The 14780-nt window shown below is 54.3% G+C and overlaps 1 protein-coding gene across 14 annotated transcripts; it reads right to left on the bottom strand.

Moving 5' to 3' along the window:
* Positions 1 to 1631: 1631 nt before the first annotated feature.
* On the bottom strand, positions 1632 to 13363 carry CDK16 (cyclin dependent kinase 16). Of its 14 annotated transcripts, none has more exons than XM_070067003.1 (16): positions 12931 to 13350; positions 7566 to 7773; positions 6815 to 6948; positions 6590 to 6715; positions 6446 to 6502; positions 6232 to 6346; positions 5505 to 5599; positions 5353 to 5415; positions 4977 to 5100; positions 4703 to 4823; positions 4497 to 4594; positions 4307 to 4412; positions 4175 to 4238; positions 3942 to 4032; positions 2999 to 3076; positions 1632 to 2916 (listed from the first exon to the last, which is right to left on the bottom strand). In XM_070067003.1, exons 2-16 carry the CDS (start codon positions 7765 to 7767, stop codon positions 2879 to 2881), a joined length of 1512 nt encoding a protein of 503 aa, XP_069923104.1. In that variant the 5' UTR covers positions 7768 to 7773; positions 12931 to 13350; the 3' UTR covers positions 1632 to 2878. The 14 variants fall into 14 exon arrangements, with proteins under 14 accessions (XP_069923104.1, XP_008270768.1, XP_069923108.1 ...); XM_008272546.4 differs by having other exon boundaries at positions 1632 to 2609; XM_070067007.1 differs by having other exon boundaries at positions 4175 to 4217.
* Between the last annotated feature and the right edge of the window lie 1417 nt (positions 13364 to 14780).

The following is a 14780-nucleotide window of genomic DNA, read 5'->3' as shown; positions in this document are numbered from 1 at the left end:
TCCTAGCATCTAGCTGCCTATTGGCTGTCTTCATCCAGCCGTGCCTTAAGTTCCCCAGGACAGGATCATGATTCTTGCTTGGGCTGTTTGTGACTTCCTTCACTGTCCCCACAGGCAAAAACAAACCTTACCTTTTCTACACCCCTGACCCATGCACACACAGGTGTCTCTCTCTCTCTCTGCAATACCCCCCCCAATCATTTCCCCACAGGATCTCCTAATTTACCCCTTATTTTCAGTTAACCTTGGTGAGGCAGAGATTGTCTTTATTACTGTGATTCTAAACCCTGAGGAAGAGAAGCCCTTTCACTTGGTGGGGGGCGGGTCCCCAAACAAAGTGGCATGAGTTGGGTCTGGCACATGGCAAACAGCTGATCTTCGAGCCCTTCTGAATCTTGTCAGCTACTCAGAATTGATGCTCCTCATTGCCCATCTGCAGAATCCCCCCTCTTCGTTTACCTGGGCTGCCAGGTAAATCCAATCATCTCCTGGCCTTGACTTAACTTTCTCCACTTCCCAGAGGCCAGCTTCTGCCCACATCCAGACCCTACCACTTCTCAGAGCAGTTGGGCGATTTCTAGTCCTGAGTCCAGCCTGGCAATGTTATCCTCTTGCAAGGTCTTCAGTTTCCCAGCTACCCTTGCTGCCAGAGGTGGCTGTGTCACCAGATTCTAGCTAAGGGATGGCATGGGAAGTCTGCTGAGCCTGTGGAAGTTCCAGCCCTGTTTCAAGAAAATAGGTGGGACTCCTGTTTCCTCAGTTTGCTTTGCCACCTCTGGGGACACAGAAGCCATCATGGCACCTTGAAGCTGCAAGCTATCACTGAAGTACTTATAAGGACACAGCAGAGAGACTAGAGAACCACAGGCTCCCACTGCTGGGCTTCAGTAAACAATCACTTAGGCTTGCTATTACTCGCACTATTTGCCGGCCCCATCCAGTGCACCTCTTCTGCCCGAAGTCTATCCTTGCCTTTACCCAGGATGGTGGGGACAGGGGCTTGAATTCACAGGAAAAAGAAAACCAAAACCTCAACTATCCTCACACCTGAGGGCAAGACCCAGACTAGGCCATCTGACCTCTACCCTTACAATCCATAGCATCCTTCCCAGGGTCATCTCATCCATGCCTGTGGTTCCCATTACTTCCTGGACACCAATAATCCATACTTCCAGTTCTATCACCCCATGTATTAGACTCCCCTAATCCGCTTAGTGGTCTAGAACCTACTCTCTCACATTCCCTCTCCCAGTGCCCCAGACACATACGTGGCGATATTAGGCCTCTCTGCCACATCCTCCAACCCCTGCTTCTATTGGGCCTTCAGACAGCCTCATTACACCCTCCTGCCTCTACTTTCTTCCAGGCTTCCTCCTGGTCCTGGGTTAATCTCCGCTTCTGCTTGATTCTCAGCTCATCAACACTGTTCAGCCTGCCCTGCCTGCCTCAGCTCTATGTGCCAGTAAATGTGTAGCACTTCAGATGCCTTTTTCAGTCATGTGGTATCTGTGGCCCATTCCCAGTGCTCTTCTAGACAACGAGGGCCAGGTATCAGTTCCCTGAGGTCCCAGTAGTCACTCCCACCAACACAGTGGGCTTAGCCCCCACACCCACAGGATTTGCAATCAGGCTTTACACTTTAGACTTTTTAATATTTCATACAGCGATTATGGTGCATTCAGGAACCCAACCCCCCAAACCCCATGAGGAGGGCTCCCACCCCTGCCCTCCCACCCCATTTGAGGGCCCCAGGGCTTAGGGTGGAACAAGGGGAGGTAACCACCCATCCGGGGGCTGACCCCGAAGAAGACTGTCCCTGCCCTGCCTCACCCCCCACCCAGGGGTTGGGGGCAACATCTGGGCACACACCTCCACATGCCCCTCTGTCCCTGCTGTGCACATATACACACTATGGCTCCTTGCTGAGTTGGTCAGTTCCTGGCAGGGCCCCTACTCAACAGCACCAAGTGGGATGGGGGCAGAAGGGTTGGGCTGGGAAGACCCTGAGAAGGAAGGAGGCCCCGGCTACAGGACTGCAGGAGGGAGAGTGGGCCCCCCACCTTGTCCATCTCCCAGAGTCTCCAGTAGCCCCCAGATCCCCCTGCGGCTGGGGATGGCAGGCGGGGGTAGGAAGGCGAGTGGCCGAGGCATGCTTTCCTATAGCCGATCCCAGGGTCTGGTGAAGGTCAGGGTTGTGAATAGGGGCTGTGTCCCTGCCTCTGAAAGGCTGGGAGCGGGGCTTCATTGCACAAAATACTGTGGGAGGGCCACACGCAGGGGGTGGGGCCCAGCCAGTCTGTATACAGAGATATTGCATTTAAAAAAATGAAAACCTCATTTAAAATAATTAAAAAAGAAACCAACAATGAATGAAACAAACAAAAAAGGCCCACACAACATGAGGCAGATGGGGTAGGCAGGAAAGCAGCCAGGGGACACCTCAGACCCAAGGCATTGCCACCATGTTGTCTGAGTCGAGAGCCCCAGCCTGGGCTAGCTCCGGACCCCTGGCTGGCCATGGGGTAGTGGTCCTGGGGGAGGATACGACGAGGAGGGAGAGGCCTGGCCTCAGTGTGGGAGGCTGGCACGGCCATGCTGTCCGCCGGCAACTACCAAGACAAAGAGAGACAGACAGACAGACCAGGCGTAGGAGCGATGAGAGCTTTGTTAGCACCCAGGAGACAGGCCAATGGGTGAGTTGACAGTGGTCAGATGTTTGCACAGGCAGCAAGGGACAAGTGGGCAGGTGAGCATGGCTCAGGCAGGTAGGTAGGCAGGCAGCAAGCAGGGAGGATGCAGTTGGGGGCTGCCCTGTGAGGGGTGTGGCATCCCTCCAGCCGCTGCCTGCTGGGGCCTCGGTCTGTGGCTTAGAATCGGCTTAGAACTCGGTGTCCACCACGTGGAAAGCTGGCCTGCCTGCAGGGGGAAGCAGAGCGGATGGCTGTTGGTGGGCAAGCAGGTAGGGGGGTGGGATGGGGAAGGGAGGGACCACACCTACCTGAGTCAGGCATTGATGAAGACCGAAGGCTGGCCTCTTTTTGTAGCTGGATCTCCTTTAGTGCAAATATGGAAGTAGCTGTGGGTGGAGGAGACACAAAAATGAGCTGATGACTTGTTGGAATAGCTAGGGACTCATCCTATTATTCTGTCTAGTAGTGATGTATGCATCTTACGCACATATGAGGGGGTCCTCAAAAAGCTCATAAGTACATATTATGAAAAAAAAAAAAAACTCAGGGATTCCAGTATTTTTTTTTTGTACCTAAATGAACTTGTCTGAGCAGGACTTAGCTCCCCAAACTTGGGCAGATGTTATGTTGAGGGTGGCTGGATGAAGGGTGGAGACTTGATCTCATTGTGATGTCTGAGTGGGCAGGGGGCCTGGTGAGAGCTACTTAGGTCATTGGGGGACTGCCCTCAGAATGTAATTCTTGCGAGGGGGTGGCTTATTTAAATTGAGTTCATCTTAGTTTTTCTTTTCGCTTCTTGGCTCACCCCATGACTGTCCCTGTGTACCCACTGTCCCAGTGCCAGGTTCATGGGGGTGCCTGGTTCTGAACCATGATCCTCAAAAATGTCATACAAAATAACACCTTTTCCTTCCCAAGAAGGTCCTCTTGGGTATTTCAGTTAATTTTCAGGTAATGAAAAGCTGACTAACACATGATCTTTCTGAAGTAGCCTCACACATCACAAGGAATGTCTGCTTCAACATGTTAAAATCTATCCTATGTATATTTGAAACATTTCATGAGTGGAAAAAGGAACTAAAAAACAAGAAATAGCATTTTTATAACAAACACAACCCGTCACACAGTATGAAGCTGTCCTTCCTGTAGAAGTGGCATACTCAGAACCCTCCACGATGCACCCAGCTGTCCCCGGCAGTCCCGTTCCCCGTGGCCCCTCCACCAGCCAGTCCATCCCCTAGCTCCACTCACTGTCAGGAAGTTTGTGGATCCGCTCCCCCAGACTGAGGAAGAATGGATGTTTCATGGCATCCTCTGCGGAGATCCGATTTCGACCCTCAAACTGAATTGGAGCAGAGGAATATTAGTATTTTCAACAAATAGGTCCCCTCTTCCTGCTCACCTTAGACCCTGTCCTCGGGAGTCTGTGTTCTCACGTCGGGAATCCCCTCCCAACCATGGCTGGCCCAGGAAGGTGGTCTCACCTGCAGCAGCTTGGTCAGGAGGTCGGCCCCGTCGCTATCAAGTCTACCACAAGGACAAGGGGATCTGCTTTACATTGAGTTTGGGCACTCTGGCCCCTAACACCTGCCCGCCCACCCACCCACTAGCCTCACCGGGGTGCATGGCTCAAAAGGGCCTCGGCTCGGTACTTGGGGTAGTTGTATGTCTTGAACTCCTCATTGGACATGATGCCTGGCCACGTCTCCTCAGTTGGGGTTCCTGGCAGGGGAGAAGAGTCACCCTAAACTTCTCACAGGTCCTCCCTGCATATCTCCACAGCAATTAGGGCTCATGCCTCCTTACCCAAGATGCGGAAGATGAAGTGCAGCTGTTCCTCTACTGTGGAGCCCGGAAAGAGGGGCCGGCCTGTTGCCATCTCATAGAAGATGCAGCCCACACCCCTGGGCATGGAGGACACAGTGGATGGGGAGGCAGTTGGCTAGGTGGCTATTGTGACCAAGCCACCCCCTTCAATGCACGGCCCCAGCCATACTTCCACCTGTCCTCACCACATGTCAATCTGGGTCGAGTAGTCTGTGGACCCAAGCAGGATGTCGGGGGGCCGGTACCACAGTGTCACCACCTCGTTGGAGTATGTCTTCGTTGGGATTGACTTGGCTCGGGCCAGGCCTGGGAGGCAGAGAGAAGGGGCATCTGAAACGAGGAGATTGCTGGCAAAGTCTGGAGAGGCTCAAGGGGAACGAGACCAGGCAACTGTGGGGAAGGAGGAGGCTGGCAGAATGAGGCTGGGGATCAATGGGAAGAAAGGGGAGGCAGCAGTACCAAAGTCAGCCAGCTTGAGCTCTCCCCTCTCATTGATGAGCAGATTCTGGGGCTTGAGGTCTCGGTGTAGCACCTTCTGCCGGTGGCAGTAGGCCAGGCCACGGAGCAGCTGGAACAGGAACAGCTGAGGACCCAGGAATGACAGGCAGAGGTCAAAGAGTATCTACCAGTCCAACCCCCAGCAAGCACTGCTTCCCCCCCTCCCCAGACAGCCAGCCCAGAGCCGTGTCACACACAAGAGGACAGGGTCCCAGTGCCCTCCAAGGGCTTCCAACAACTACAAAAAAGCCAAATGGGAAAAGTCCATTTGTCGGAGATTTGAAGGGTACAGTGAGAGGGGGACCCCTGGTGCCCCTGCTTCCTGCCCCACACCCACTTTCACGTTGTGCATGTTGATGATGTTCCCACAGTCATCCAGATACTGCTTCAGGTCCTTGTCCTGAGGACAGACAGAGCGGGACAGAACAAGGGTCACATTCTGTCATTCCTAGTCATCTCCCTACTTCCCTGCAAGACCTACTGCCTTACCAGATACTCAAAGACAAGGGTGAGGGACTTCTCCGTGTGGATGATGTCATGTAGTGTGACGATATTGGCATGTTTGAGGTCCTTGAGCAGGGACACTGCAAGAAGCAAGGAATGGGAAGGGGGAAAGTCAGGACAGAGGTGAGGACAAGGACTGGGCAGGGATGACGAGCCCATGGTTTCCTTCTTTCCCCATGCAGTCTGGGGTACCACCTCACAACCACCAGCTCTGACCCACCCTATGCCAGGAAGGTGGGTCTTCATGTTCCACATGTAGAAATAAGGTTCAAGAAGAGGACTGGGCAAGAATTAGATTTTCACAACCTGCTTTTAGTTTCTGGGAAGGGGCCTAGCTCTGACCCTCAGTACACAGGCCTGTAGCATCGTGTGAAGTTGAGCTTGCACACTCAATTTCTGTGCAATCCAAATTCATTCCATTTGATATTCTGACTATACACTTTGGAGCAAGTACACTGGTGAGGATTATCAAAGATGCTGTCAGAACCAAAGTGAGCACCCTGGTTTGCAATTCATCTACCTTTCCTCCAAGCAGGAACCGATTTCTGGTGACTCTGATTATTACCCAGATATAGGGTTGATGGGCATTCTCATAGATGCTAGTGTGTTGGAAGGGGGAGTTCCAGAACCCTCTGTCTCTGCTCACACCATGGAGTGAGGATGTACATGTGTCGTGAGGAAAGCCTGGGAAAGGTGGGCCAGGGATCTGTACCTTCCCGGATGGCGGTGCAGGGTGCTCCCTCTTCATGTTCCAGCCTGATCTCCTTGAGTGCCACAAGGTTGTCCGTGAGCTTGCTTTTGCCTTTGTAGACGGTGGCATAGGTACCCTGGGGGTGTGAGCAAGTGTGACAGGAGAGGCGTAATGAGGCTGCAGGGAGCTCCTGCTGACCCTCATCCCCACCGTGGGTCTCCTGGCTGTCTCTCACCTCACCCAGCTTGTCCAGCTTGATATAGGTCTCCAATTTCCCAAAGCCAATCTCAGACTGTGGGATAAAGTAGGCAGGTCGAAGCAGGCTCAGGGGAGGGGACAGGGAGAGGAAGGAGAGAGGACAGGAACAGAAAGTGCTCACCAGACTGACACGGCGGAGGCGGCGGCTGAGGGGCTTGTCAAAGATGGGGCTATTGAGGGTCAGCTTCTCAAGGTAGCCCTCAGGCAGCCGGATGTCGGCTGGTAGTGATAGGCGCTTGTTGATATCCTACCAAGCAAGACAGGGGCGAAAAGGGACCATGAGCTCTACCTCCCTACCTCCAGCCCCCTTTTCCAGTTCCCATCACCCGAACAGTGAGTTAAGCACCTCAGTGGAGATCTTGCGCGGGGGGTGGTTGCGCATGCGCACTCGCACTGGAGACTGCACCTCATCCGAGGACGTGGCTGAAGCCTGGTCACTCTCCCCATCAGACCCCATCTTCAAGTCCTCGTGTACAATCTCTGGTGGCAGGGAGAGGGGGAGGGTATGCCAGATGGGGTCAGGAACCCCAAGACACTCCCTCTCCCATGCAATACATTCCCTCCTCATACATGTGCATGCATGGCCCCTGGAGCAGCCCACAGTTCCTCAAGGAGAAGGTGGTGGGGCCTAGGGGAGCTTAGGCAGGTCCAGGACAGAGAGGGAGACGGACAACAGTCACCTAGTGGAGTACCCATTCCAGGGTGAGTTGAAAATGCAGCTAGCCTGAACTGGGGCCAATAGGCAGGTGGTGGCAGAGGTAGCCAAGCGCTCTGGGAGGCAAGTGCACTGGATAGGTAGGTGCCAGGAGGCCTGAGGGGGCCACCGCAGGGTGCAGGAGAAGGGCAGAGGAAACCTTGGGGCAGGTGCAACATGCAAGGTACGTCTCCTCCCCTGGGGCCTGGCACAAAGCCAAGGACAGGGGCACAGTTGGACAGAGAATGCTGAGAGAGGATGGCAGGGAAGGGGAAAAAACAGCACACATGGAACAGGAAAGGGGAAGAAAATGGGAGCACAAGTCTAAGAGGAACTGGATCGGGAGGCAGCACCTGGGAACCAGCCTAGAGACATGAGACCAAGGAGTAGTTTGTGGACCCACCTGGTGCAGAGCTGAGTGGGCCCCGTCCAGAGCGAGGTTCTCCTGGGGCGGTACGTGTGGGGGCCTCTCCAAGGTCACTGCCACCGCCACCGCCGCTCTCGTCTAGGCCTATCTGTTCTGGGGCACCATTGGTCTTGTCTATGCCTCGGCCCCCTCGGAGTGTCATTGACAGCTGCCGTTTGATCTTCTTCATCCGATCCATGGCGACCTGAGTAAGGGCACAGGGCTCCTCTATTAGCATCTGCTGGTCCACTAGGAGGCCCCTAAAACCCACAACCTAGTAGGGAACACCAACGTGAACTTGTGTCAGTGGCTGCCCACCCACTGTGGGCCCCTGGCCCTGTTCAGGAGTCCTGAGAAAGCCGTATGGATGGGGACCCTTGTCAGTGCCCGCCCACCCAGAACCAGCCCCTGGGCCCTGCTCCTGAGGGGCTTACCTGGGTACTCAGACTTGGGTGGCTGGCTGAGGGCAAGGGCCCACTAGGTAGACTGATGGTCTCTAGGGTGGCAGCCTCACTGTGGGAGCAGAAGGCTCCACAGCAGGTATTGTCAGGTGCAGCGGCAGTAATGGACCCAGGTTTGGGTGGTACAGGAGGCTCTCCCAGAACCAAGGAACCATGGCCCTGGGCACGCCCATAAAACATTATGTTCCGCTGGCACCAGCCCCACATCACCCCCAACTGCCAAGGTAGAATGCTCTCTCTAGCCATAAGGAACTCCGTGCTTCCCTCAGTGACCATCGTCATGGTGACAAGTGAACCAAACCATTAAGTCTGCTCATGTAGGGGATGCAGGGAGGATCCTACTCAGACCCTACCACTGGGTTGAGAGACCCCCCCCCCCATTTCAATATAGACCAGCTATCCTCAGGACTGCTGGAAATGTTTGATCTGGTAGGCACCTACAGGCCCAATCCAGATTTTTAAAAGCCAGGTCACATTTCTCCTCTACTTGAAAATGAACCACAGCCCCCTTATCACCCCAAATAAAGAGCCCAGTCCTCAATGTGGCCTACAAGGTCTTATACCTCAGTTGCCCTGTTACCTCGAGGATCATTCCTAGTTGTTGTTCTGTACCACACCCAGCAGAGTCCCACTTCAGGGCCTTTGCACTGGCTGTTCCTGGTACCTGGAATACCTTCCCCCAGATTTTGAAACAGCTCACTCCCCACTCCCTTCAGGTCATTGATCTAATCTCAACTTTTCACGTGAAGCTTCCGTGAATATCTAAAATCTCAACCATCCTGAGCTCCCTCATCTTGCCAACTATCCCCCTCAGAACTCATCACCTCCTTGGAGATAACACATCTACTTATTGGTTTCTTTTATTCTTTACTGTCTCCTCACTGCCACAACTAGAAGATCAGCTCTGCCAGGATAAATGTCTTTCTGTTTAGGTCACAGTTATATCCTGAGGACCTAGAATAGTGACTGACACAGCAGATGCCCAAAAGCGCTTATGGCAGAAATGACTGCATCAGGGAGCTGAGAGCCTAGGAACCATCTCTGCTGAGGCAGGGGGTCCCTGCTATTTAGGAACAACCCCCAACAAGGGTGCTCCAAAGATGCTGGCATCGACAGGAAGATGACCTAGATGGGCTGCTGGAGGGAATGGGGCCACCAAAAGGCTTAGGCTGGCCTTCTTCTACTTCCTCCTCGGTGCTGGGCCAGCAAGGAGGGGGAAAGACCTGGCCCAGGAACCATCTGGACTCACAGCAGGGCCCAAGATGGCCCTGGCCCAAGGGAAGTAGAGCTAGATAGGAGGTCGAGGATGAGGCTGGGGCTAGATTTGAGGAGAGAAATCTGTTACCCTGAAACCTGGTGCTTAGCCAAGCAGTTCCCACCCCTACTCCTGCCTGCTTGAACTCACCACCCCCATGGAGGGGTAGAGGGACTAGCCTAGCAGAAAGACCTAAGAGAAGACAAGGTCCATCCACACAGAACCCAGCATAACAGCGACAAAACAATCCTGGACCCAAGGCCGAAGAAGGCAAAGTGTGCCCAGCTCCCAAAGACTATCTTGTGTCCCCATATGGCACAGATATCCAGTTGCTTCGCATGTTGTGATAGGCAATGGGGCAAGGGCTGGGGAGACTGTTAGCAGGACTTAAAGGATGATGGGAGGGAGCCAGAATGAACTACGGCCTCTGAGTGGAAATGCCAAGGGCTGAACATGTTGAAGAGTTCAGTTGTGGTGAGAGGTTTTAGGAAGATGGGGAACAAGATATGTACCAAGCAGCACTCCCAATAAGGGGTGTGCACCCTGGGCAGGTTCCTGTGAACAGATACTTGAACAATTATATGCAACAAAACTTCCAAAATAGTATCATTTCAGCTGTCTGAGTTTTTCATAGTTAAGAATAAGGAGGGAGGAAGAACTGGACACACAATTCTACCCCCAAAAAATCACAGGTCTTTCTTGATCATTCCTGACCCTCAAGGACACACACCCATCCTCAGACTACTCTCACACCCACAGATCCTGGCCCCCACTTAGCACACAGACCACTGATGAGGATACACTCCTCACACTTCACCACACCTCCTGAGTCCTGACCTCGCCAGCATGCACTAGACTCTCAAGAAGGCCTCACTGTATCTTAACTGCTATTGGCACCCGTGACCTCCCTGTGTACCTTTAACCCCCAGAGGTGTTCAAAGCCCTATGGTATCCCACTGAACTCCACTGAGCATTCCTGCGGCCCCTTCCAAGAAACGTTTGCCACCACATGGTTGGGCCCTTCCCTGGCCCAGCTACCTGTCAGTTTCTCCATAGCACCGATGTCTCCCCCTCCATTAACATACTGCTCCCCTTACCTGATTCTGACCCCTATTACCATGCATTTGGGGTGCTCTACAGCTGACCTGCATGAGTACTCACAGGATCTTCACGCTGCTCTGAATCCCATTAACACAAAGTGAACCTTGCAGATCCCTAACTAGTTGGGCACAGTCAGGCCCCATCATCGACACACATTCCTGTCCTCGTATTACCCTATCCCCTCCATCACAAAGTGAACCTTTATCCTGACCCCTATTAGCACATGCTGGGCCTCACGCAGCGCTGCTCCGCATTAGCACACCCTGAACCTTTACTCAACCGTGTTCCCCAGGGACACACAAACATACCATTCTACAACAGCCTGACCCTCATTAGTGCACAAAGCTCTTCTTTCTACCCCAACCCTCAGCAGCACACACTGCAGCTCTCCATGGCTCGGATCTACTGTAGCACACCTAGACCATCGCATGTCCTGTCCTCTGTGTCTCTTTGCTTCAACTCCTCTGCAGCCATAACCCCTATTGGTTTACACTTGGGTCCCTTCACAAGCCCTGCTCCCCCTTATTACACTGTAGGTCCCCTGCACAGCTTTATCTCCCATCAGCACTCCCTGGAGTCTCAATACATTAAAGCTCTCCACGGACACACACGCAGGCACACACTGTCTTCACCATGTTCTTATGCTGATCAGCACATTCCAGAACTCACACTGTTCTGGCTCCCCCTCCACTTGACATACATATTAAGAGCCTCTATGGGGAGCCAGAATTGTGGTGCAGTGGGGTTAAGCTGCTACCTAGGACCTGGGAATGCCATATGGGTGCCGGTTCAAATCCCTACTGGCTGCTCCACTTCCAACCCACCTCCCTGTTAATGTGCTTGAGACAGCAGTAGCAGATGGTCCAAGTGGCACCCACATGGGAGACCCGGAAGAAGCTCCTGGCTTCAGCCTGGCCTGGGCCACAGCCGCTTGAGGACTTAACCAGCAGATGGAAGATTGATCTCTCTGTCTCCCCCCCCCTCTTTCTCTGTAACTCTTGCCTTTCAAATAAAAAAGTCTTCTTTAAAAAGTGGCTCTATGGTTCTAAGCCCACATGAGCAATCACTAGAACTTCATGTATTACCTTGTACTTCCTTGACATGCCCTGGAGACCTGCATTCCCCACTTTTCATGGACATACGCTCAGTACCCTAACCCTTAGCGCACCAAGTCCCTTACAGTACTAGGACATTTCCCTCACCACTACCCCCCCCATCTGCAGGGCCTTCAAAAAGTTCGTGGAAGATGGAAGGGAAAGCTGATGTGAGTTTTCCATGAACTTTCTGAATCACACACACACACACACAATTCTGACATTCAGTAGTACAGGGCTCAGGTCTTCACTGTCCCACCCCCACAACACACTCATCAAGTCCATCTGTCACTCTGCCCCCACTACCCACCCCTTCCAGGACCACATGCACACACAGCCATGAGCCCCATCAGCACACTCCGCACTGGAGTCTCAGCGGCGCACTCGGGACCCTCACACTGTAGCCTCCCATGGGCAAGCAAAGAAACATTAACACCGTACTGACACTTATCAGTCTCGGGGCCTCAGAGCCCTGATCCTATCAGCACACTTGCTGGTACCTCTACATTCCTACCCATCATTATACACTGGGTCTCTCTACAGCCATAGCCCCTACTAGCGTGTCCTGGAACTGTCCCGATACCCTACCCCTATTATTACATACCCCGCTGTCCCTCGCTGTCCTGCACCCCCTTCCATGAGCACACAGCCCTAAGGCTTGTGACCACATGCTTGAACCCCTGCGGAGGTCAGCCCCCCTCCCCCCTCCCTCCCTGGTAGTAAACCTCAAGCCTTTCACCACCATGCCACCCATTTCCAAACTCTCTGGTCCTTAGATTACCCCGTTAACACCCACAGCACTCCCCATCCCTAGCTCCTAGGACGGGCCCAGGGCGGGGCCAAGGTCAGGGGAGGCCCCGAATGACCCCCCTGTCCGGTGCATTCTGGGAAATTCGTTGGGGGTGGGGGCACCTGCCAGCCCTGCAGGCCAGACCCCTGGGCAGGGCCCGGGGTCGCGTTCTTTCTATAGGAGGAAGGACAGCCCCCACCCCACGTCTCGGGGACGCGCTCACCGGCGGGGGCGCGCGAGCAACCTCAGAGCCGCGGGGCCGGCGCGGCGGCGCCTGGGGCGGCGGCCTGGCCACAGGCCGCGCGACCTCCTTCTCCTCCAGTTCGCCGCAGGCGCCCGTCCCAGTAGTCTTCGGCCATGGCTGCTGGGCCCGGGCCGCCGCCGGCTGAGGAGGAGGAGGCGGCGGCGGCGGCGGTGGCTGAGGCGGAGGCGGCGTCCCGCTCAGCCGGCCATGAGCTTGGCCGCTGCGGGCGATGCCCCCGGGCTCGTTGGCGCCGGCTCGAATCCGAGTGCTCACGGCGACTTGCGGCTCAGAGCCGACTGCTCGCGGAGACGCGGATCCCAGGGCCGAGCAGCCAACGGCCCAACCGCCGCGCGCGCCGCGCTCCGCGCATGCGCACGCACGCGCTGGACAGGGTGAAGCGGGTAGGAGGGGACTTACCTCGGACTGCACGTACCAAAAGACCCGTCCGCTGCGGGAGGGGGTGCGGCCATTGCGCGCCCACAGAGGAATGTGGCGCCTGCCCTGGAACGGCGCCAGAGGGGCAAGTGCAGAAGCTGCTTAGGACTCAGTTCGGGTCTTGCCAGAAGTTTGCTAGTGTCTAGGTGAGCAGCAGCCCTAGTCAGGCGTGCCAGTCACCGCTCGCTCCCCCTACTCAGTCTCATTTGGTACATCCCCATGGTGGCAAACGGGACTTTTGCAAGAAGGAAAAAGACAAATGAGGCTGTCAGTTTTGGTCCCTTGAGGTGCTTCAGCAAGCAGGAATTTTAAAGGTTCGCGAGAAGATGACTTTTCTAGGACAGGCGGCTTGGGTAATCATTGGCCTTTACCACCTCAGCTAGGACAGGCTGGCCCCGCCCCGCTGTTCCCTCCACCGCTAGCTCTTTTGCTACTGTGAACGTTTGCAGCCCCGCCCTTTGAGGTTATTGCCCAACCAATCGGGTTGGCGTCCTGTAGTGAGGCAAAGCAAGAATGAAGGGCGTGGTTCAGCTTTTCTCCCTCAGCCCCCACTCCTCTACACGTTTTTTCATTGGTTTTCCCCATCAGGGAAGGGGGCCTCCTTTTTGTTCTGAGCTCCTCTCTCACTATAGAACAAATATTCCTCCAGGTGATTGGCCAAGAACGCTCAATGGAGTTTTGTCCCACCTTTATTCCCTCCCATTTCCTCCAGCAGGTCCCTCGGGGGCGGAGTCAAGGCTGAAAAGACAGGAAAAAGGCGGCCCTTTACAGGGGCGGGCTCTGTTACTGCGCAGGCTCGGAACTTTTGAGAGGGGCGGGGCCTCTTTCGGCTCACCAGAGTATCTGCGTATGCACGCTGAACTGAGTTTTCCTGCACCTCTCATCCACCACTACTTGGCCGCCGCAGCCCTGCCCACGGTTCCCCTCACTCTGCGGTTTTTATTTTTATCTATTGGGTGCCGGTTGTGTGCCAAGCACTACCAGACAGACCTAATCCGTTGCTCCTCTCTGCCTGGAAAGCCCCACAACATCCCCACGTTCAGCTGAGATGGTGGCAGCCTTTTGAGACATCCTTATGCTGCACAAAAGCACCCTCCCCTACCTCTTCTGGGCTTCCCTTTTCGGGCAGCCTTGGTTTAACCAGTTAGAATTTTCAGTAAGTTAAGGCCCATGTTCCCGGCCATGATGGGAGTGGAAATAGTTCAAAGACAAAAGTCCTCACCATCAGCTAGACATCAGGTCCATCCCTTACCTCCTACCCTGCTAACTCCAGGCACACTAGCCTCCTCCTAGCTCTTCCTGATTAACTCAGGCACCATCCAGCCTTGCGGACTTTGCACTTGACTGTAATGTTCTTGTCGCATACCCACATGCCTTGTTCCCTCACTTATTCCAATTCCCTGAGTCACTGCCACTTGCTGCAGGAAGCCTTCCCTGACTGCCCTATTTAAAAGTTCCTACCTGCACCCCAGTCATTCCAGATCCCCAGATCTGGCTCTCTTCTTCACCCTTCAAACAGCATTGATCCACTCCCTAACATACAATTTATTGTGTTTATTGTCTAACCTGGGTCTTTGCCTAGAAGAACATAAGATCCAGGAGGACAGGAATTTTTTCTTTTATCCCATACTGTGTCCCTGGTGCCTACAATGGTGCCTGGCACACAGTCAGCCGTGAACAGATGTTTGTTGGAATACCCAAATGGCAAACAGCTCCAAAAACCAAGAGACTTCCTGTGCCACCTTGTCCTTTGTGCCTGCCGGGTACCGGGGGCTCAGTGACGTCACCAACCACTGCTTGCTGAGCCCTGGTCTCCTAATCTGGCTGGTGTT

Source organism: Oryctolagus cuniculus, chromosome X, assembly GCF_964237555.1.
Source record: "Oryctolagus cuniculus chromosome X, mOryCun1.1, whole genome shotgun sequence".
Taxonomy (NCBI): Eukaryota; Metazoa; Chordata; class Mammalia; order Lagomorpha; family Leporidae; genus Oryctolagus; species Oryctolagus cuniculus.
This window is presented reverse-complemented; position numbering and strand designations above follow the sequence as displayed.

Excerpts from the sequence above, each read along its gene's own strand:
- CDK16 (XM_008272542.4), bottom strand. The coding sequence starts at position 8,311 with ATGACGATGGTCACTGAGGGAAGCACGGAGTTCCTTATGGCTAGAGAG. Across the intron at positions 7,774-8,002 it reads ACCCAAGTCTGAGTACCCAG|GTCGCCATGGATCGGATGAA; the intron begins GTAAGCCCCTCA and ends GCCCTTACTCAG. Across the intron at positions 6,716-6,814 it reads CGCGCAAGATCTCCACTGAG|GATATCAACAAGCGCCTATC; the intron begins GTGCTTAACTCA and ends CTTGCTTGGTAG.